Source organism: Anas platyrhynchos, chromosome 20 (genome assembly GCF_047663525.1).
Source record: "Anas platyrhynchos isolate ZD024472 breed Pekin duck chromosome 20, IASCAAS_PekinDuck_T2T, whole genome shotgun sequence".
NCBI lineage: Eukaryota > Metazoa > Chordata > Aves > Anseriformes > Anatidae > Anas > Anas platyrhynchos.
In genome coordinates this window covers 889099-913436 of record NC_092606.1, presented here as the reverse complement: position 1 = coordinate 913436, position 24338 = coordinate 889099, and the positions used below count along the sequence as shown (strand labels likewise).

Sequence of the window (24338 nt, the reverse complement as noted above, 5' to 3'; positions counted from 1 at the left end):
TACTCTAATCAAAGAATGATCATGCTACATTTTATACAGTCTAAAATACGGTGCACAGCACCCTTGCTTAATACTTTTTTCCCCTCTACAATATGTATTGCATTGTTTCGACTCACTGTCTAAGTTGACAATGATAAGAACGCTAAAATATTCTTTTGTGATGTAGAGAAGTTGACTAACAGTCGTATGTGATGTTCTGAATCTTTTATTCTGTAGGTCAGTAACAGATCCACGAGATGGAAAGAGAGTTGCACTCAAAAAGATGCCCAACGTCTTCCAAAATTTGGTCTCTTGTAAAAGGGTCTTCCGGGAGTTGAAGATGTTGTGTTTTTTTAAGCATGACAATGTAAGTAGTTTTAACATATTTCAAAGTAACTTTGAAGTATATTATAAAGCCTAATTGTAAAATGGTGCTAGCTGTAGCTGAAGGTTTTTTATTAATATTATTTTAAGTTATAGCATATCTAACATGCTTTAAAAGTTCTTTAATTTTGTATTCACCAGATTTCCTGGAAACTCAGATGCTACTGTTGTAAACACTGTAAAAAATTAAAAACTTGATTGTCGAGAATCTAGGGGTACTTGCACTTTTCCTCCAAAATGGTTACAAATAGGCAATACACTTCAACCTAATTTTATTTTAGGCTCTAGATAAATTTCGATCTGCACAAAGCTATGCCAGCTGGAAACGCTTTTGCTTCCAAGCTGTTTCTCACTCCATCTTCCTCTCCCCTTTGTCAGAGTTTATTGTGCTCTTAGTTCTTCTAGCAGAGTGGCTGTGCAAGCACTCCTAAATCTTCTTTAGGTTAAATCAGCTAGATTAAGTTAAACCATTTAAAAATGATTTGAATTTCCCTTATGGTTGTGTCTGAAGTGAATTAAAAAAGCACTTTCAGTAACTGCTCCACAGCTGCAACAGTGGATGTAGTAACCTCTCCCTTTGGTGCGCAGTAACAAGCATCTTGGGAGCACTGTCTCCTGCTGGAGCTGGCTCAGGAAGTGGGAATCTGTTTTAGAACTTCATTTCACTGCCTGTCCTCCTTTTGCAAAATAGCTCTTTTTATTTATTTTTTTTTTACCTGAGGGTATCATATTCCAAGAAAGATTTTATTTATGACTAAGCCCTGGATTCAGATAAGTGTTGTTAGTGGGGATGCAAAAGAGATGGACTGGCTCGTGAGCTAGTGCCAGATTGCAAGGAGTTCCTCCTCCACGGTATCGCCCGTCCCTGGGAGATGTTCTGGGACAGGACTTCTTTTGAACTGGGATCTTCAACTGCTTCTTACCAGGATTTTTATTATGGGGGAGTTTTTACTGGGGACTAAAATTGAATAAAAACATCTGTGTAAGCAGTCAAAATTCATGCTTGATAACCACTGAAGTCTGTGAACTTCACCCAAATTATATGCGTAGGACATGACCTAAAAGACTACATGCAGGTAGTATTTTTTTCCTGTGAGAGGATGTAAATTTTGTGCTGCTGCTTTTCTGCCTTTTTGCCCTTCACAGAGAACTTAGGTCTGAGCTTCTGATTCAGTATGTGAACATGCTTTTTGTTAATTCCTACGTGGAAGCAGTGTATCAAAGAACAGTTGAAGATGAATGACAAAAAAGTGTAGTATCTTTTTCTTTTGCATTTCTCTGTTAGAATTACTTCTTTCCAATATTTTATGGTTATATATTTTTGAGATTAAAAAAATATAGTGGATAGATTAACTTGTGCTTACAAACTAATACCAGAACAGCTGGATTTTTTTTCTTAAATTAAAAACAAAGGAGGAGGGGGGGAAGGAAAGGAAACAGAGACCTGAATGTACAGAACAAAAAGTCTGACTAGATGGGCCATGAAACTCACACGCCACTGAGATAGAATATTGGTCTGTCAGTGTGGAGTAACATAAAATGTGTTCTAAAAGAAAGGTGCAGTCTGACTGTCTTTTTGAAAGGGATTTTTTTTTGTTTGATTGGGGTAGGTCTTGATCTTGTGTGGTGTTTCCTAGGTACTCTCAGCCCTCGACATACTCCAGCCTCCACACATTGACTATTTTGAAGAAATGTATCCTAAATATAAAATAGAGCTTCCTAATTGAGGTAGGTGTAATCTTCATTAGCTTAGAAGCTGCAAGTAGCTGGCGGAACCTGTCTAATGGAAGTACAAAAACCTTGAGCCTGTATCTGAACAGTTCTGTTAGAAGAAGGGAATCTACTTTTAAGAAATCTTGATTAATGTTAGCATTGGAGAAGCGCTGGAACATGAAACTCTCAATATATATGAGCCGGTAAATGCAGTGCATTGTGACATTTACCAGCGTATACTGCTGCTACCAATTGTGAATCCTCCAAAATATTTATCTGAAAACTATATCTAGTAATTATCTTCCTATCAGTACCTTAAAATACTTTCTGGTGCTTTCAGAAAGCACTGCTGTCACACATGCTTTGAAATCATGACTTTTTGGGGATGCTTCAGCAGATTAGTTGGGTTGTGGCTTTCTTTGTTCAGCTCCTATCTTGATTAAGAAGACAGATCTCACAGAGTGTGTGCTGTTGGATGTGTCACTGGTACGAAGTTAACGTGCTGTCTGTGGGTAACCGTGTTAAAAGTTAGATTGTTTGTTCGTCGTGACATGACATGAGAATGTTTTGCTTTGCTTTGTTTCCTTTTTCAATCTTGGGTAAACTGTTTTGGGGCTGGGAATTTCTGTGTTGTAAAATCCTGAGTTAAGTGATTCGTTAAGCTGGATAGCACTCTTACTGACTCGTGGAAGAGAAGTTCTGGGACTCAGAGCAGATTGTGTTAGTAATTAGCCTGATACATCACTAGAAATTAATGCAGTGAATTATGTACAGATTGTTGTGGTACAGAAAGTGTCTAGGAATATTGAAGTATTGTGAGATTGATTTAGAACATATATGTATCATTATTGATATAAAATTGGAGTGATTCTGTTCTTCCCTGCAGACTTCACTAGCTACAGATCAGGAATCATACTAAGGGTTGTCTGCCCTGGGATAAGCTTAGCTACTGCCAAGTTTTGTATATAAAACCAGAAATGGTAGTTTCTTTCACGGTTAACTGATTTTTAAGTCATTCCAACTAGTATGTTATGGGCCTGTGTTCTTTTTATTATTTGTTGAATTTCCTGACTCTAATATTGGTTACAAAAAGCTTTGCTCTGTAATCATCTTTCTCCTTTCTGTTGCAGTAATTGCAGTAAGTACACTTAGGATTGTTAAATTCACAAGAAAAATGAATGTATAGGTGTTTCAATTTCAGTGCACATTTTTAATTGTATGTGCTTCTGCTTACTGTAGCATACAGACTTGCTTCAGATTCATATTAAGAAGATTAGGTAACTGTAGTCCATATCTGGGGGACCTGGCCTGGAATATTTTTATTTTTTTTTGATCCACTAGTTCCATGATGCTCCACTTTCACAACAGAAAACTGTTTCCGTTAAAGTGAATATTAGAATTAGTTGAAAAGATGCAACTTTTGTCAGTCTTGTATATTGACTTGGAAAGATTTTAATGCTAGTAAAAGAGAAGGTGTGGAGCAATTCCTTCCCGTTGGTCATGTTAAGAGGTGCCAGAACTATTTCCTTACTTCTTATGGAGTAAATACTGTTCATCCGGCCAGTGAAAGGGATGATGATAACACCGCTGGGATACCACGTACAGTGTGCTCCTGCTCCCTGGTCTTTCCCAGTATCCTTAGAACGGGCTGCCTTCTTGTTTGGTGAGTAGCTTTCTAAAATGTCATTGCAGCAAGTTCCACACAAGCAAATCGAACAAGGGCTTCAAGGATTAAGAGGATTAGTATATTCTGTAGAAGGCTACGGGTTGCCATTTTGCAGCTGGTAGCACAACAGTTTATATTCTGGGTGGATCAGGAAGAATTGTGACTTAGATTTTTAGATTCTCAATGGAAAATTATGTGAACAGAATAGCTTGACATTCGTTATACAGGTAATGAAAAAAATGTGTTGTCATACCAGTAAACTGCATCAGAAAGAGTCCAAATGTCTGTCCAAATGAACCATCAACCAAAATGGCTCTATGCTCTGTAACAAGAGCAGCTCTTGCAGGGGTTTAAAATTTCACCTTATTCAGCAGTAAAGTTGTAATACCTTTATTGTAGTATTTGCGTTGGATATATATCCAGTTGGATAATATTGCTTGGAAATGAGAATGTAATTCTAGGAGTCAGCTCTATCTAGATGCAAGCGTATCCCCCAAGCCCAAAATTTTGTCTTCAGTTGGGCAGAAGTATGCATGAGCACCAGGCAGACTTCTGCAGGAGGGATTTAATTGGTTAGAAGCTGGCTCTGCAGGGTGACATTAGTTCAAGGTCCCTTCTTACGGTGAAAGTATATCTAAAGGCCAGCTTGAAAAGCTGTACAGCATTACCAGCTGACACTGCAGACTTGTTTTGTTTTGTTTTATAAAAAAAAGAGACTAGGCTGTTAGTTCAACCGAGAGCTGTCTGCTCCATGTAATTATCGTTTAATAAGAGAACGAACTACTCATGGAACTTACTGAATCTAAGTATACTGGTATTACAGTGATTTTCCCTGGAATGCATCAATGTGAAATTACTTCTATTGAGAAGATTGTGTACTCATGGGAAAATACCGGAGAGGTTTTCAAGTTGAGTATCAGGTATTGTTAGCAGTTATCTTTCAAGCAGAATCTGCTAGCAGGATGTGTCTGGCTGTCAATGACTCAGTAAAAATAGACTGATATTTCCCCCCTCTGTCTTGTTAATTTTAAACCTTTTGTAGGTACTCGATAACTTATCTTAATTTCTATCGTAGGGATTATGACTTGGTTTTTGAAAAACCTGAAATGACAATCTGAGAGAAGGTTTTAAGCTGCTAACTTTGAGTAGGAACTCTTCACTGTGTGCACTGATATTTGGTGTTGCATCTTTTTAAATCTGTTTAAAACATTTGTAGAATAAATTATTAGTAATAGTAGTAAACTGGGACTAGCACTATTTAACATTTTTGATAGCAACCCTGAGGAGAGGGAGTTGGGAGTGCAAGTTGATGAGAAGCTCAGCGTGAGCCACCTGTACCCTGGGCTGCACCAACAGCGGTGTGGGCAGCAGGGCAGGGAGGGGATTGTGCCCCTCTGCTCCGCTCTGTGACACCCCCCTGGAGCCTGCGGTCAGCTCAGGCCCCCGGCACAAGAAGGACATGGACCTGCTGGAGCGGGTTCAGAGGAAGGACACGAAGATGATGCTCCTCTCATTGTGCCCTGGCTGAATTAGGTTGAACGGCTGAATTTTCTCTGTATCAGGAAATTGGCAAGAGCTTAAAGCCCTGACCTCACGCAGAAGTAAGATTCAGACAGTTCTAGTGTTTTCTTCCTCGTGTTAAGAACTGACCTTTTAATTCATTGATTGATTGATTGATTTGGTGGGGGTGGGAGGTGCTTTTTCAGCCTCCAAAACCACGTCCTTCCAAAATCCTTGTGCTATTGCTCATCTGTAGTCTTTGACATGTGTCACAGATTGCCATTTCTACCTCGCATAATTAGAGGTGACTCCATAGCAAACACACTGCCAGTAGGAATTTTCTGTAGAGAGGAAAATATATTTTAAACATAAAATTAATTTAGATAAGCATTAGATTAATTAACTTTTAGTAATTCTTATGCTGTTTTTTAAATGAACCAGATCTTTTTGTGGGGGTGTAATTTGGACATTGATCTGACATGAAGATGTTACAGAACTTTCTCTACGAAGAGGCTGTAAGGTGTGCAGAGAGTTAGAAGAGAGCAGAGATGGCATCAGAAACAAAGCTTGATATGATCCAAATGTAAAAATAATTATAACCTACTAAAATAGGAGTGATTCCTGTGTCCACATTTTATAGAAAATCTTGAAATATGTTAGAAATATTTGTTTTTTAAAAAGAAAGCATGTTTCTTGAGGATTTCTTTTTTTACAACTCTTTCTTAGTGTCCTGCAGATACACACCTCCCCTCCACTGGTGGCATCCTGCTAATCCACCTACCCCAGAACTTGTTCACAAAATGCTGGCCTCGTCCCAGGAAAGAATATTTGTAAAATTAAATTTTGTAGTATGCGGAGACATAGTGAAGAAGAATCTGAGTCATTACGAGAATGTTGCATCACAGTACTCTATTCTTCGTTAAAATTTGCTTGTCACTGTGTAAAATTTACAAACTCAGCAGTCTCCCAGAGTAAGTGACGTTTTTCTGTGCTGTGCATTTGCCTTGGTAATTATTCTGAAGCGAATTGGTACATTTGTAGTTCTAATTTTGTACAGCTACTTAACTAATTACTGCTGTCAGTTGCAATTTTTATCTGGTACTGATGTTCAGCTTAGCTGCGTGTTACAGCTCCAGTGACCACCTCATAGCCAGCATACTGTGTGTGTTAAAAAAAAACAAACAAACAAACAAACAAAAAAAAAAACAAAAAAAAAAAAACCGTGCAGATACCTGTCTGAGTAGTTGTCAGAAATCCCCCAGGGCTTGTGCAGTTTGTTTTTGTTAAACATTTATAGTAGTGGCTGGAGTAAAGTCATTGACCCACTTGGGCACCAGCTGTTTAAGAAGCTGCCACATTTATAAAAGGCAGGAACATCAAGCAAGTGCTGCTTTTGCTCTTGTTTAGAGACCCTCATTAAATTATCTAGAGACAATAATCAGATAGCTGCTGTTCAAGTTAATGGCACCTCTGAGCCCCTGTCAAGAGAGCTTTATTTAATGCGCGGCAGACCTGGAGTGGTGCAGGTGCCATTTCAGGCCCTCATTTAATTTAAGCTGCTTTAGTTGGCATGGCAACTAGTTGAGACATCTGGGAGACATTATGCTCAGGATTGAGATTTAGGAGGATTTGTGGTGTAGCAAAACAGAAATCTTATCATAATAAAATGCAGAGTAATGCTTTTGGATTTTTTTAATACTTTACATTAAAAATGAAATGCAAAGATGTATTGCAGCCATAAGGTAAAGCATCAAATTTAAAAAGGCTGGTATAAATATTTAAGAGGGCCTTTGCAAATGGAGAAGAAAAATTAGAGGACTAGAAACTACGGCGCTACAGGGTTAGTTTTTTCTTTATGAAGTAATGTTAATAACTTTTTTAGGAATGCAGTTGTAATTGGGATTTCAGGTCAGAAAGTTGGTGATATTTATTTTCTAAAATGAATTTTTGTGTAGTATGCTAGTGACAGGTGAGCAATTTGGCTGTTGTTTTTTTAAATCAGGTAGGTTATGCAGAGCAACAGATGGAAAGAGAACATTGATTAGGCAGAAAGTTGAAAAACAAAAGAGTTGAAAAACAGAAGGTGAAAGAAAGTTTAAGTTTTCTCTAGATGGTTGTAAGTGCGGTTTAACCTGTGCTGATTAATTGCAGATAATGGGAAGAAGAAGTAGAAGTTTCTGCTGACGCTGACTTGCTTACTGTGTTACCCAGAGATAAATATCTCAACAGAAGTCAGGGTTTGCTATTGTATTTCAGGCATGATATGTAACAGAGCTGGTTATGAAGAGCATTGAACCAACTGATAAGGCTCCTGCAGGATATGGTGAGATTTAAAAGCAAAACCAAACCCAAGCCTCGGGGCTGACCTAGTTCCCTTCCGTCGGTGTCAGAGAGGAGGCCAGGGCACACTCAAAAATGCCCTGGCGAGGTCGTGCAGTCACCAGAGCTTCTGCACAGCAGATCTGTAGGACAGGTAGCACCCAAGGCTGCAACTTGCTCACGTAAAGCAAACCCTGTTCCTTTCTGTAGAGCAGGAGGCCAACGTGTGAGCATGTCGGTGTGAGGAGGGTGACTGGGGTGTTCCTGGTTCCTTCAGGCGATCCCTTTGTGCTTGTGGAAGGCTGAGCCTGCTGCCTGCCGCTCTGCCTTGAGCTGCGAGTGAACCCGCTGCACCAGGGGAGCGATGAGGCTGGGGCCCAGGAGACAGAGCTTTATTTCTAACTCTCCTTGATCTTTTGCACGACCTTGGCAGCGTGTGCCACCTCTGCGCCTCGCTTCTGTCTGCCTCGAACGTCGCAGGGCTTGGTGCGGCTCCGTGCTCAGGGCAGCAGCCTGGGAGGTGTTTGTGGTGCTGCAAGTAGGAGCTAATTAACGTTTGGCAGCCGAGCTTTACCTTCTGCAGCTGTGAATGTAATACCAGAGATGTGCTTTTTTGTCTCAGTTGGGACTGCTAAAAGTAACTTTTAAAGCAGAAATATTTCTTACTCATCTTACCCAGCCTATTTGATGTAAAAGTTGAAATAAGTGTTTTCAAAATTCTCAGTGTTGCAAGTTGAGTTCTTCCTGGAAGTTGAGGTGCTGTGGTTTTGCTTTGAACTTTTGCAAGTGTTTATTACCGTAACACGTTCAGGAAATTGGCCCAGTGGTATTGATTTTGTGGGTTAAGATATGCTCCTTGTGTCTTCCATGTTCCTCCATTTTTGAAACATTTTATTTTTAGTATTTTCAGTGGCTCCTGAATAAACATAATGCCCTTCTTAATCTACACCTCACCTCAGGATAAGCCACAGCATTTTGTATCTCTTTGTACCTTCAGCTGTTTCTGTAAATTGTCAGAGGGCCCAGCTATGGCCATGTCTGCGGGCACCTCAGCTGGTGGGCTCTGTTTGTCTGGTTTTTCATTTTTCCTTCAGACAGAAAATATTTTTGTTGGTCTTAGTTTTCTCTTCTCATGTTATAACTCAGAAGAGGTTTTATGGCTGGGATTTGGATGCGTGTGTACGTGATGCTTGCGAAGGTGAAATAGCAGATACTGGGCGGATTTGGGGAGGTGTGTGTGCTTCTAACAGTCTGCGGAACTGGACATGCAGCAGCCTGCAAAGAACTTCTGCTGACAGGTTTTCACAGGCCTGCACGTGTCATGTTGATATATGTCCACTCTGATGGTGCTACTTCTGTTGCTTGTAATTTGTGGTTTACGGATTATAAGGGAAAAATTAAAATTTCGACATGTCATTAATTATATTAAGAATTTTATTTTGTTTTCTGAGTCGTGATTGGACTTGCGGATAATTTTGTAACAACTACCTTAATGCAAATGGTATTTTATTGAATAATCTTTTCTCTTTCACAACCTATTATTTATTTTCATTCTTTTAAGAGTTCGGAGACTGACCTCTGTTTCCTAAAGAAGCTTTATTCTGTGTTACTCTATAGCTCTGACCTGTAAGAGCTCGAATTCCTAATTTAGAGTAAATGTTTCAAGAGATTACATGCTGGACTTTCTGCTTTTGCCTTAACTAATAAATTGAAGATATGTTGTCACTGAATTGATGCAGAGTGACCTCCATAAGATTATCGTCTCTCCTCAGCCACTCAGCTCGGATCATGTCAAAGTTTTTCTTTACCAGATTTTAAGAGGTAATTTTTTTTTTCTTTGAAAATGAATGTAAGTTATGTAGTACTGTTATATTTCTTTCTCTGTTTCTTAATGTTTGTTTTTAAGTTGTCCTCATCTCGAATAAGTTTCCTATGGAAACTTGACCTTTTTTTTTTTTTTTAAATTTCATATTATGAATTAAGCAAGGACTAACTATTCTTTTTTAGTTTATTTGGAAACTTCTATCCAAGAAATTAGATTATTTTGCTTGCCTTTTGAACATCTGATCATTGTCAGTCCAATTGCATTTCCATTGGCTTTATTTGCATAGTTTCACTGGAGTAAGCTCAGAGTAAGCAGTCAGTTTTATCTGGTAGTACATTTGTAAAGAGCAGAGCAAAGGAATCTGAATGATATCCGGTGGATATAGGCTACTGATAGTACCTGTTGTGCTAGAGAAAAGATTTACCCACCTAAAGGACAAAAGGCATTTGTGCCTGTGTGATTACTTGGTTTATGATGGCTGGGGGAATGCTCAAAACTCTTATTTGTTATCCAGATGGCAATGCAAAATTGTCAGTTGAAGTTTCTTCAAGAATTATTTGACTTCTCCTTCATTTTGCATTCGACCTGAGAGCTGTGTTGCCCAGTTTAATGCTATAATTTATTTGCTCTATATCTATATGCTCACTTAGCATATAGATGACGCAGATTAGCTTGGATTTAATCTCAGTTTACTTCTGAAGTGCTGCTCTTAACTAGGAAACTTTTAAGTCAAATTTTAGTGCTGCAGAAATTAAAATTGTTACTGGGAAACAGAGCAGTAAGAGCCGTGTCGGTATTCCAGGGTTGTGATTACCACAGTATCCATGTCATAACCAGAGAGGTCATGTTTAGGTTCGGTTTTGTTCTGGGGGAAGACAAAAAAGACTGCTTAAATCACTCTCTGGGTCTGGTTTGTGTACTCCAAAAGTTTTTTACGTTCATTGAGAGGTCAAATATGCACCAGATAATTGAAGTGAGAATTGCATTAAGATGAGTCAATGGGGAAGTCTTTGCTCATCCGGAGTTGCAGGACCTTTCAGGAAAGTGTTGTCAGCCTTAAACTTTTTTTGAAAAGGAAGAGGAGGTACTTATTTTAATTTTGTTTAATATTTCAGGTCTGAAATACCTACATTCTGCTGGCATTTTACATCGAGACATTAAACCAGGGAACCTACTTGTGAACAGCAACTGTGTTCTTAAGGTGCTACTTAAATTTATTGAAAATGTACATATGTGTATGCTGTTGGTTATCAATCAGATGTGTTTAATTTTTTAAACAAAACCATTTAATATCAACACTTTTCCTGTAAAGTCATTGTAAAAGAAAAAAAAACCTACAGATTCTTAAAAATAAATATAAATGAAATGAACGTCTTCCATTTCCCTTTTCTCTCTACCTCTCCCCAAATCTATGAAAGCAAAGCAGACACAATTCTTCTGTCTGACTTGAGTGGGATATCTCATGCCCTCAGCAGTTTAGAAAGGCAGGCAGTTTCTACAGGTACGTGTTAGTGTTCAGCGTGCTAGTTGTAAAGGCAATTCAGTATGCTCGAGATTCTTCCATTGTCTTCTTGGGTATATGAAGCTTTGGAGGGCTGAGACATGTTGAATAGTGATGCCAAATACCAATAAATTAAGTTTTGTTTACATTGATTTGCTAAGCATTCTAAATTGTGAAAATTTTGGTCTGTTTTCTTAACCCTTCTGGTTAAGGAACTTAAAAAAATATCATCAGAGGTAGCCAAAGTGAGAGAAGGTTGAATCTTTCTGTAACTTTTTGAGGCATATCATGAACAAACGAAATCTGCTTTGGGATGAAATAGTCTGAACCCAAGAGGTTGCCAATTTAATTATTTTTACTGCAATTTTTGTACTCTTTTAGATTATGAATATTGTAATGCCAAATAAAAATATACTGTGATTTCAAATAAATTGTAGAAAGTATAAATGGATGCGGAACAAAGTAGTATAATTTCTTCCTATTCCCTTTTCCCTTTGCTTATGCAGTTACAACAGATTATCTGATTTATTTAAATGCTGGCTTGGAATTTCCTGCTTCGTTACCACAAGGTTACCTATTTGAAATGCATTAAGTGTTTTGGTTATTTTAATTTTTTTATTTACCTTCTCAATTTAGATTTGTGATTTTGGATTGGCCAGGGTGGAAGAATTAGATGAATCTCGTCACATGACTCAGGAAGTTGTCACTCAGTATTATCGAGCTCCAGAAATCCTGATGGGCAGCCGTCACTACAGCAATGCTATTGACATCTGGTCTGTAGGCTGTATCTTTGCAGAATTACTTGGGCGAAGAATATTGTTTCAGGCACAGAGTCCCATTCAGCAGGTATAATTAAATTTCCCTTTAAAAATCTACTGCATAACTTTGTGGAGTCTATTACTGATGCATTTTGAATTTCAAACTTTCTTTTATTTTGCTTGGTTTACACACAGGCAAAAAAAAAACAAAAAAAAACCCAACCAACTACTTTGAAACACTGAAATGATAGATTCTAGACAGTATTAAAAGTGGTTATTAACATTAGCTTTTGAAATGTGTATTAGTTATATTCCCCTGGAATCTGCTGCATTACTAAAGTCTACTGTAGTCTACTGAGATACAGTAAAGGTGATGTAACTGGCATCAAGGTTTTCGTAACAACTAATATGAAAAAGTAACACGTTTCTATCAATCTATTACTGAAGATACAGTATTGGCACTTGAACTATTCAAAACGCACCAGGAGGTAGTTTTGCTCAGACTACTTCGTTGTAGTAGTGGTCAGGTATGTAAGGAGATGTTCCTTATTTTCTTCATCTTATATAGCTACTGCTAGGTGTAAAATCATTGGATTTTCTGGAATACGTCATCAACACTCCAGCAGTAAGCAAACTAATGCAACATGCCTGTATCTCTACTGTTCTTGAAGTGTTATTTTTAAAGTAGATCCACAGTGATGTCTGCAGTAAGGTATTAGGGATGGATGCTTTTATTCATTTATCTAGGAGCAGGAACAAGATGTGCTGTCATAAAAATGTTTCATGTTCTTAGTATTCATCAGTAGATTAGAAACTACGTAGCAGCAAAATTGTGAGATGACTTACATTGACTGGCAAGAAATAAAAACACATTCCAAACTTTTTGTTAAAAGGGACATTCCAAACCCTATACTTTTCTTGTTTGTTTATGCATGAAGTATTCTCATGGGTTTGAAAGACATTATTCACACTGATGTGCTATTTTAAACATTTGTATATTTACAATGTTTTTGCATTGTGCATATATATATTTTTTCAATACTGTGTCACGTCCAGTGGTTCTTACCATTGGCACCATAGTAGTGTTACTAAGTTTTCCTGGTAGAAGTAAGGCAAGAGTTTTAAAACTGACTGTGCTGCAGTTTCTAACTGTGATCAAGTTAATAAAGCTTTGCATTACAAAAGCAGACTGGAAGTGGTAATTTTGGTATTTTAAAGTTTGGATAGTAGAATATTGAAATAAATGAATATATCTAGGTTACTTACTCAAGTTACAATAGCTAACTGTGGATAAGAATATTATGGGTTTTCTTACAAAAAAATAAGACATGAGATAAACTACCATGAGAATTAGGGAATACCATATTTGAAAATGTTTCTGATTATCTAGCACCTCCTATTTTTGCTTTTTATCAATGCTATTTAGAATAGTTAGCATTTATCCTTAAAAATAGCCATTCACATGAGCCTCCAGGAGATCATTATGATTTTTTTCAGTGTGTTTTTTTTTTTCTTTTTGTAATCAATAGAATGAAGTGTGTGTATTTATAGTAATATCTGTATCTATAGATATAAACATACATTAACATCATTGCTGCATACTTCAGGAGTAGTTGGCTGAAAAATACAGGTGTTTGTGCAGTCCACATTCCCTGGTATGCTGGTATAACTACTACTAACGTTTTGTGAATATACCAGGCTTTTATGGTATCTGTTCCATGTGTGTATTACAAAATCATATTTTTCCCACATCGAAAAACGTCAAGGTCTAGGATTTTTTTTTCTCTCTAGTTTTCCCTCTCCTTACAAATGTAGGTATTTTGCTGTCACTCCTCTGTGAAGCAATGATAGCCTCAGCGAGGACATGGTCAGTACAGGGTTAGGAAGTTGCACGTACCTCGAGGCCCCCTGCAACCTCTAGGGTTTCTGCTCACACCAAGGGAAGAGTAACATGGTTGGTGTGTAGACAGTAGTCACATTTCACAAGTTGAGACCAACAGTCAATGAGTTATTTTCATGCATACAAGGGCTGTGTAATGATGATAATGGGTTTATTCTCAGAGGAGAGGTAGGCAGTTGCTCGTTAGCATGAGTAGATGTGGTCACGAGGGAACACTTGGAGCCAGGGAGCTGAGCTCACCACTGGCAGGAGTTTTTTGTTTTGTTTGTTTGACTCCTGCGGGGTTGGCTTTTTTTATTCAGTATAGGAGCATATGCACATACTTTTGCAGAAGTAAGGTGAATGCTTGTCTGCTGCTTTTAAAAATTAAAAAGGTGAATGAAATGTCATTTCATTTAAAGCTGATAGCAGTTTTAAGCAGAGCATCATCTTAGTTCTTTTTTAGGTAGTTTTTATGTTCCTTACAGCCAGCACCACTCCTTTTCTTTCCCCTGGTGCTGGATGGATATAGATAGATAGATACGGTTTGTTTGCTTGTTTTACTTATTTTCCCCATATGTTGGATTTTTTTGTATAAGGCATTTGTACTGTAGTTCTGAGGGTTTTTTTTTTTTTCATCTTCTATGGAATTATTTGTGTTGATATTTTGTGAAAAGTGCAAAATATTTGTGTAAAGTAGAAGTTGACCTGGTTCGGGATAACTTTGTGTGGTATCTTGGTATGCAATGCTGATGTTCAGTTGAGAATGTTTGGTTTTTAGAGTGAATAACACATCATTAACAGTACTTCTCAGTTTTTTTCATGATATAAAGAAATAGCAGTAAACAAAATAAAGCTTCCAAACTTTAATTTTTTTTTTCAGTGAAGCTACAAGTGTTTGCATTTGCTGTCTACTAAATGTATAGGTTAATCTTCTTTTGTTTGCTATCTGTAAAATAGTGTTTCAAATTGATTCAAACTTTAAGTTATTCTAGATTAAGAATCTTCTATCATAGTGAAATATATTAATAAGAGTCGAAGATCTCAAATTTCTGTGTTCTGTACCTGCAGTTGGATTTGATCACTGACCTGTTGGGAACACCATCACTGGAAGCGATGAGGACAGCTTGTGAAGGCGCCAAGGCACACATACTCAGGGGTCCTCATAAACAGGTACTGCTGGAGATTACTGGCCTTCTTAGCACTGGGTCTAGACTATCCTTCACTTAGCCTTCACAGCGTAGGATTTCCTCTGTGCAGGATGCTATTGCTGCATTGTCACTGTGTTTTACATCTTGATTGTATTCCCAGGCTGGGGAGGAAAAAAGGTGGTTGGCATGGCATGTATGTTCGTAAATACTTGGTTTGGATCTCTGATCTCAGAGTTGTCTCTGCCTGTAAACTGAGTTAAGTTTTCCAAAGGTGGTTGTGTTGTTGCAGTGGCACTACTTAATAGTGAGTTATTCAAACTCCAATTCAGGCAAGATGTTTTTTTTTCCACTAGTAAAGTGCATTTCTGGCTTTTGTCTTGTACATATTGCTTGACTTGCTGATACAAGCGACCATCTCCCCATTTTTTGAAGAGGCAGTGTTTCCATAGCTTTTTCAAATGAAGATGTTAAATATAAGTGATAATGTTGGCAAGAGACATAAATTAAAACTGGCACAATAGTTCAGAAAGCCCCAAAGGGACTCCTCTACTGACAGGAGCAAGAGTGTTAGAAGTGTAAATCGCCCATTATCCAGATCTGTAACAGAATAGGCCAGTAACTCATCACCCAGGGTCCCCCAGACATCTGTTGGGTGAACTGTGCTGTTTGTGAAAGATTTAACAACTTTAACAACATATTTAACAACTTTAACAACATATTGAAAACTGAGATACAACATTCAACATAACTGATGGAGAACTTAATTTAAAAAAAAAAAAAAAAAAAAACAACATACACACACAAACCCAACAACAAACAAAAAAACAACAGGAAAAAAATGGGATGGTATCATTATACTGACTGGCCAATAAAAAGAGCAAATGAAACGTGCTGTTAATAGACACAAAGAACTGCTTAGGCAGGAATGCTTAGTTCAGTAATAAAGCAGTATGTCCACCCAGTTTAGCCATTTATGTGATTGTTAGATAGTAAAAATTAACAAAATGAGTAACCTGTACATGTTAATACATGAGATCTTTCCAGGAAAGTTTGCATATTTATTTTCTCCATGTTGAAGCAATTTCTCAAATGTCTACTCACCGCAATGGAAGTTACCATAGAAATGAGCATTGAATATATATTCTGCTGTATTATTAATGTGGGAGTTCTGCCTCCTAGGCAATCTTGATTCACTACATTGTGGTCTGTATTCTATTTTATGAATTTTTTTCTTTTAACATTAATAATGGGAGGATTTCCTTAAGACTTTCTCTGCCGGTATTAAAGCTAATCAAGTCTAACTGTTTTTGCTGTCACATGCTGGAAGAGTTCTAAGTTTTAAGCCTGTATAGTCTTGCACTTTCAATATTTGAGTTGTTTAAAAAATATATAAAAAATTGATAGTACCTGGAACTGGGAGAAATACATCCACTGCACTTTATATAACAGTATATGAATACATCCAAATACTTTATGGAATGTGTTCTTTTTAAATTCTGGTGATCTGATAATCACTTGACACTTCCAAAGTGCAGTAGCTGTCCTCTACAGATCCACGCAGCTGTAATACATGGTCTAAGTTTGGCAGTGAATATTGCCCCGTAAGTACACCAGCTAGCTTTCAGTTGACGTTATAATTTTTTACAGAATGCTGTAGTCATTTCTGTCCGTAGGCTGGTGTATTCTGCCCCCACCTCAACTGCAATTAATCATTCACTTGCTGGTGTGAATGCTATTTCAGTTTTCATGGGAGGAGAACCAAGGTGTATGTGGGGGTGGTTGTGTGTATGCGCATTGGTTTATTTCCTTTTCAAAAGGGGGGAAAAAAAAAAAAAGAAAAAAAAAAAAGAATTTTTAGGAGTTTGGGGATAAGTTTTAAGAATTTTGGGGCTTGAACAGTAACAGACTCCATGGTAGGAATTTTCTTTGGAGTAGTGGCTGGCCTAAATCCAAGGGGCAGGGTTTTGCTTGGTTGGGTTTTTGGTTTTGTTTCTGGCAGGGTTCTGTTCTCATTTTCTTCTAAGTGTGAAAATTGAGACTCTCCCCCTACCCCAGTACTGCTTTTTCACTCTGCACAGTTGTTTAGCGACACTTCATTTACTTTGAAGACTTACTGTAGTGCACTCTACTGCAGTGACCAAAAGCACCGGCCTTAATGCACCCTTTATGAGGTAGTGAAAGCTTTTTCAACTGAATTATTGATGCAAATTCAACAAGATTATAGTGTGAAAGAATTAAAACTTTATTTTCTGTTAATCAAATTTAATTTACGTAGAATTTTTTAGGAAACTTTTTTATTTTTTGTGTGTTATGTTTTCTGTGCATTGATTTGGGAATATGAATAATGGAAATGAAGCAGAAAAATACGGTGCTTGGTTTTGGCAAATGCCATAGTTGTGGCTTTAAAAAAATATCTTGGAAGCTCAACCCAGAGAGTCCCTGCTGTAGCTGATGCTTTCAAATGAATGGCATATAACGGTAAAGTTTTTATTGTTGATTCTTTCTCACTCTGGACATCTTCAAGCAGTTACTTCTTCCCACATGTTAGGGATTGGCGTGGGTTGTCTTTGCATGTTGCTGTCTTTGTGTTAACGTTCAGTTTCAGAGTCAATTTCAGAGTCTTGTACTAGAGAATATGTGAAAGTTGTCAAATGGCAACCTCCTATGTCAGGTAAAACCTTGCTAAGATATTACCTGCCTGTCGAACTAGCGGGGCCCTTGCTGAGAGGGGAGGAGCAGCCGGCCTGGTCCTCGCGGCAGCCTGGCAGCGAGCCCTGCTGAGGGGCTCGGAGCTTGCCCCAGGCCCGCAGCTGGAAGGCAGGTTGTGTCCTTGCAGTCCCGACAGCGCTGGATGTAGCTAAAATCTGCTCTAACTTGGGCATTTGTGCCGCAAGGGTTTTTGCACCCTCAACTAAAGCTGGAAAGGTTCAGAAGGGACAGGCTGACGCGCTTCTGTGTGCATGGAGAAGCTGAGGAGGTACAGCAGGGAACGGCTCTGCGGTGCTGATGTGGCCGGTGTCCGGCTGCTGCACGTCGCCTCCCGCGTTCCTGCAGCCTCTGGAACCCCGAGGCACTGTGCGCTGAACCCCTTTTCCCTTCCCTTCAGACCTGGGGAGCTGGCCTGCTTCTTTCTGCACAAAGCGCTGGATGCCTGAAGGTCATTTTAATTGCACTAGATGACAGTGTCAGTTAGATATGGATTGGCTGCGTAAAGAAAAGCAAAATAATCCATCATTTGGCAGTCATTGAGATCAGAACAATGAAATACTGGAAATGACGTGGGCAATCAAACCTCTCAGCAGCACGGCTTCAAGTAGTGTTTACAGAGAGAAATAAATATCTCCCCTAGAAAAAGGACTCTGCATTTGCACTAAATGTTGAAAATAAATATTTAAGAACTAGGCAGGCAGTGGTTTTATAACAAGTGAAAGTTAAAGACAACCCTTCAAGAGGCTTCAGAAGTGCTAGGCGAAAAATGGCATAATGTGCATGAATACATGTGTTTGGGGACTGGGAGCACTGCATTATGGAATTGGTCTGCCACATGCCTTGGATGTAAAGTGGAAATGACAGTAACCTTCCCAGTAAAAGCACTGAAATGTGCTGATTAAAGTGTAAGACTATACATGGATGACTTCTGATTCCATCTTGCCATGTTTTTGTGGTTATAATTTAAGAAAGCACTACAAAATCTGGTGGTTACTCTTTTATAATGGTCTTAGAAAATTGCTTAAAACTTTTTCAGCATCAGTTACAGCAGCAGTTCACCGAGAATAAAAATTTGTTTGTCTTGTAGCTGAGGAATGACTGTTAGCATTGGGCAGCTATTGGTATTACCAAATTTGTTTGTTTGAGAGAAAAAAACTTGTACCTTGTAGGTTTGTATTGTGGTCAAAGCAGCAACTATTCTCTGATAAATGTGGTGGTTGAAATATGGACGTGTCCAGGGTTAACATCTCAACTTACTCCCTTACAGCCATCCCTTCCTGTCCTATATACACTTTCCAGTCAAGCTACTCATGAAGCAGTTCATCTCCTTTGCAGAATGTTGGTCTTCGATCCAGTAAGTATGCTTTAAAATAATTTGAATACATTTTATTTTAAAAATTTTGGTCGTCTGCTATGTATATGAATATTGTTAGTAAAGAGTTGCTTTAACTGACTTTCTTCTAGATTGCATTTCAGAACTTCTGGTTCTGTAAAAGACATAAAAGTATCATCTTATAATTGGTCGACTAATTTCCCCCTGGAATGGGTATTTCACAATTAAAATCTGTCTTTTGAAGAAAGCTCTGATGGAGTGAGAGAGATGAGGGTGTTCATGAATCATGCTATCTTTTCCTAGCTAGGTGTAGGTAGCAGAACATCAGATACTTTGATGCAGTTCTAATTAGAGACACGTGGGTGTTCATGGTCTTGCAACACACAAAAAATTCCTTCTGTGACACAGTCACAAAGCAGGATCTTTTTTTCCACTGAGCATCTGTTTTTCTAATAGAAATTTGCTGCTTTGGATTTATTAGATCTCATCTCTTTGAGCTTACTGTAAAAAAAAAAAAAAAAAAAAATTTACAGGAAAATCTGATATCTGAATCAGGTGACCTTAGTTATTCAGGATAATCCCTGAAATTTTAAATGAAAAATAGAAAACTGACCGAACAGCAAAGGACAAAGCTTGTAACTGGTAAAGTTTTCAGAAGGCAGTACAGTACCTCTTGAATAAAAAATAATAATAAATAAAAAAAAAAAGTCTTAAGATAGCTTTACTGGACAAAAACACAGACATGTTATAACATAACTTATATGTAATTTTTTTTTCCTTTCTATCTCCCCCAACATTCAGAACACTGTTTATTCCCAAATCACATTTCAATAAATGAATAAATGTTTTTGGTTTTTGAAGAACACGGATAATCCTCTAGAAGAGTTGATTTTAATTTTATCTAAAAAATGTCCAGGGAATTGGGACACTTGGGTTCTAGTTCAAGCTTTGCCACTGTTTTTGCTTTGTATTTTTGAGCAAGTAACTTTTTTTCCTTTTTTTTTTTTTTTTTTTTTTAATCTGTTTATAACAATGGATTTCATTACACCTTAAAAATGCAATAGCAGTGATGTCTGCAATTCTTTAAAATTGAATGTTCTCCTTTTTGGTGTTGGACACTTAGAGCCTGAGTACTTGGGTTAGGCACAAAAAAGTCACATTAATGTGAAAATAGACTGTAATTTAATCCCTTACTCAGACTGCCTTCCTCCCTTCTCTTCCTTCGCCACTTGTTTTCTGAAACATGACACGGAAGGGATTTCTAAGAACTCTGGGTGCCATATGCTGAATTATACTGGCCTCAGTAATGCTTAAATTTGTTTTACTTTCAATATGTACTTAGGGGCACATTAAAATGTTTTGCAGAATATGGACTTACAAAATGCTGTATTTGCTAGCATTACAAAAAATAAATATGGGTTTTATTTTTGATTTATTGCAAGAGTCCTAACTTTAAGGTTATATGGAAAAAGTAATTATTGAAAAAATTATTTATAGAAATCATCTTTAGCAGCATTTTCTATCATTAGCTCTGGTACGGAAAGGTCAATGTCATCTTAGCGATGCTGCTTGTTTTTAAGTAAATTGTTCCCCCTAGTGGCAGAGTGTTTGCAAAGCTAGAACTTTTCCTGACATCAACTAGTCCTTCACCATCATCTGGGGTTTATAAAACAACATTGAGTCTTTACACTGTTTCAATACCTCAGGAGATACACTAACTTTTTTTTTTTTTTTAAATTTCTTTAAATGCATTGTTCCAGTCCAAAAGAATATCTGCTAAGGATGCCTTAGCTCACCCATATCTCGATGAAGGGCGGTTGCGATACCACACTTGTATGTGCAAATGCTGTTTTTCCACATCTACTGGAAGAGTTTATACTAGTGATTTTGAACCCATCACTAATCCCAAATTTGATGACACTTTTGAAAAGAACCTCAGTTCTGTTCGTCAGGTTAAAGGTGAGTAGTAGTTAAATCTTTGCATATGCTTTTATCCTCCTGCTCCATCCTTCAGTAGTATATAGTTAGGATATGCAATCTGGATGCATATACAATGCAAGGTGTCTTTTTTTTCCTTTCTGGTACTTTTCTGGAACAGATGATGGGAATAATTTGAATTGGGATTTAATCTGTAACTGGTTATCATCAATTCAGTACTATAGTATTGACTGACAGTTTTATTTTGTATGCGTTTATTTCAGTGTGCACATAAAGTTCTGTGTGAATTCCTGGTAAGAGGTATGCTATCAGATTAGAGCTAGGTAAACTGGAGTTCTTTTATCCTTACTAACATGTACTTTTGGTGAAGGAAGCTTTAGTTTCCTCCAGTCTGTGTTTCATTTAACTGAAGCACAAAGCTTTAATCTAATAGTCTGTTGTTTTTTTTTTTATTTTTCTCCTATTTACAGAAATAATTCATCAGTTCATTTTGGAACAGCAGAAAGGAAACAGAGTACCTCTCTGCATCAACCCTCAGTCTGCTGCTTTTAAGAGCTTTATTAGGTAACTGTATGTAATCACATCTGATATTAATTCACATTTATTATTAATACAGAATTCATACATCCATAATGTTTTTGTTTTGAGTTTCCGAGGATAAGAGAGGTCCATAGATAAATTCTGCAAAAAAATGCCTTAAGCATACGTGTAGTTACATTTTTAAAATAACTGTTCGAACACTTAGATTATATGAATACTTAGAATTCAAATAAAATGTGTAAAGGTTTTGAGTAATATTTTTGTAAATACAGAAAATTACAGTAATCAAGACTAAAAATTTGGATTGAAAAGTTGAGTTCTGATTGTAAAATTGCACTGTAAAAACATTGAAGTGAATGACAATTATAGCTAAAGTATCGTTAAGGAAGTAAGTAGATAAAGTATACTGAAATAGTCATTGTCAGTGTTGTTACCTGTTGGTCTTTTTTGTTTGTTTTGTTTTGTTCTTTGGGGGGTGTGTGGCGGGGATGAAATGTTCGCTTACTTGAAATGTTTGCTTACTGGTCAAGCATTAACTTTCTTGTCTATTAGCTTTTGCAAATGAACACTGATTTTCTGTGTCAATTGCATTCTAGTTCCACAGTTGCTCAACCGTCTGAGATGCCGCCATCTCCACTGGTTTGGGAGTAAAGTGGAAGATAATATACTACTGAAGATGTAATGTAGCTTTCCACTGGAGTCTGGGATTTGCAATTCTGGAGGTTAATCATGCTTGTACTGTAATTTTACTAATGAAGTTTTAAATTAACAACCACTACTTGTACAATATGAATAATATTTAGAAATGTACTAGACTTTTAATCTTGTAAAGTGGTTGTGCTTTTAGAAGAAAATATTTTACCCAGAGTTGCACGTGTTTTATGAATTCTAGTGCAGCTGTGATGGCTCAGCTCAGAACAAACAGAATTGAACCAAATTTGGGAAGGATTTTTTTTCTTTTTTTCTTTTTTTTTTCTTTTCTTTTTTTAATCAAAGAGAGCTTGTACAAAAAGATAGACATACATTTTGATATTGAGCCATTCCTGAAGATTTGGGGTTTTCTAAAACTAAGGAATACAGAAAACTTGACTGCGACCAATCATGAAGTCATGTCAGATGACAGTGACCACGGTAGGTGGGCATGTCACCTGGTGATCCAATCTATAAATAGCTTCTCACTAGAGCTGTGATGGTGATGTGTGCTGTTCTAAAATCAGATGTTGTGAGTAGAGAGAATGAGTTTGTGACTAGGAGAGACTAAACTTCTGTTTCCTTACCCAGTATAAATATATATATATATTTAATCTATTTTTATTAGAAGTTTTTTCTGCTCTTTCTTACATAAAAACCCCCCAGCATGCATCTTCTATGTGTGTAAATAATTCCATTTATGGGCTAATTTCAGAGATCCCTGACATCATTGCTGTATAGAGAGAAACTAGCTTGCACATTTTAGGTCTGTGAAATTTTGTGAGAATTTTTTCCTGCACTGGACAGTTGAGAGAAAAAAAAAGGAAAGGAAAAAAAAGCACATAGGGAATTATGTTAATTGTGTTTGTGTCTTTAGGCGAAGCTGTGGAAGTCTTGAAATGTCACAGTAGTAAATAACTTTTATTACTTTTTGGCTAATTCTTTTTCTGTTGGAACACTGAATTCTGTGCATATGTATATATGAACACAAATTGAAGGCCTCTACCTCCTGGAGTATACAACTTGGTTTGTTTACCTCCACATGATTTTTTTTTTTTTAAGTTCAGTGTGGAGACTTGAAACTTGAATGTCCCTTCCAACTTTTATATTTAAAACAAGACTAGAAAATTGAAGACTGTTTTTCACCTGTACAAAGAAATATTAAAGGGTGGTCTTAAAATTTGAACATTGGTCTGGAGAAAAACCATGGTGTTTGTTATGGACAATTAACTGTTAAAGTTATTGTAAGTTATCTGTATTTAGCAGAGTATTTTCAACGAGTGATCTGAGCTGAAATTGGAGACTATTAGTAAGTTATGTTTGGAAGTTTTAACTTCAATGAAGTAATTATTTGCTGTGAAAGAGACAAACATTGAATAACTGAACAAAGATGGTGCAATATCTTTGTTTTTTATGAGGCTCCTGAGAATAAAACCAACTGAAGCATTTCAATTCACTTGAATGAGAAACGTGTTTAATTAAAAGAGCCCAAGAAGACACTGGTATGAAAGGTAAAATCTCAGAGGTTGGTCAGTTAATGTGGCACACTTGCTGGTCACTTTGTAAAATGTAGATTTGAAGTACAGTGGTGAAAACATTAAATGTGACATTTGAAAAAGAAGTGTGTTATCTTTATTTCCTGTCTCATCTCCTACCTTTATTTAAGATTCGATTGTTACAATCTTGATTAAATGCTGTCTAAAAGAATACAAGTAAAAAGAGTTTATAACATCTTGTTTCGGGCATGGTTTTGATTTCTTTACACACGCATCTGCATACACGCATATATATGCACATATATGTGACTTTAATGATATTCATTTACTCTTTAAAATTGATCCTGGATAAGGGCAAAACTTGCTGATTAAATGAAAACAAGCAACTTACTGGCACTTGAGAGGTTGAAAGCCATCCATGCAAGTGTAGATTTTACTCTATTTGCAAAGTTTGTGACATTTTTTACAGTGCAAATGCTTTTATCTTTTCTATACTTGAAATGGAAACAATCCAACATGCAGTGGTGTTGCAACAATATGAATAAAAATGTTCATGTTTTATGTGTATGACTTGTTTAAACAAATGGAACTGTGTAGTTAAAGCCTCAAGACCTCATAAGAACTGAAGTGACACAAGGAGGATAAGCCTTCTTAGCATGGGCTGCCTTCCCAGGGGTGCCACAGGTACCGGGACTCAGGTACATGCCTCTTCTTCCACGTCTTCATACGCTTACGAGATAAGTTTTAACATGTTTTAGAACTGGTGATGCTGGTGTCATTATTGCTTCATGGCTGTCAATTGCTGAACTAGTTTTTGTTCATTCGCTGCCATTTTTTATTCTGTTTGTTAGATTCTCCTTCAGCATAAGACTAGGAAACAAAGGTACATACAGTTCGTTTGTTGGATCTTTGCATTTTGACACACAGTTTTGTTAGGGTATGAGTGCATAAATGGTA

The 24338-nt window shown here is 37.2% G+C and overlaps 1 protein-coding gene across 2 annotated transcripts in view; it reads left to right on the top strand.

The window, feature by feature from the left end:
• Positions 1–23942, top strand: part of NLK (nemo like kinase) — a 47485-nt gene extending 23543 nt beyond the window's left edge. The window contains exons 3-12 of one of the 2 annotated variants that reach the window (XM_038165880.2): positions 217–346; positions 2001–2056; positions 9276–9382; positions 10502–10587; positions 11524–11733; positions 14596–14697; positions 18652–18738; positions 20478–20676; positions 21126–21219; positions 21792–23942. In XM_038165880.2, coding sequence (XP_038021808.1) covers positions 217–346; positions 2001–2056; positions 9276–9382; positions 10502–10587; positions 11524–11733; positions 14596–14697; positions 18652–18738; positions 20478–20676; positions 21126–21219; positions 21792–21846 — 1126 coding nt within the window. In that variant the 3' untranslated portion in view covers positions 21847–23942. Of the gene's footprint in view, positions 1–216; positions 347–2000; positions 2057–9275; positions 9383–10501; positions 10588–11523; positions 11734–14595; positions 14698–18651; positions 18739–20477; positions 20677–21125; positions 21226–21791 lie in introns of both variants that reach the window. The other variant, XM_038165881.2, reaches the window with a different exon arrangement.
• The last annotated feature ends 396 nt before the right edge of the window (positions 23943–24338 follow it).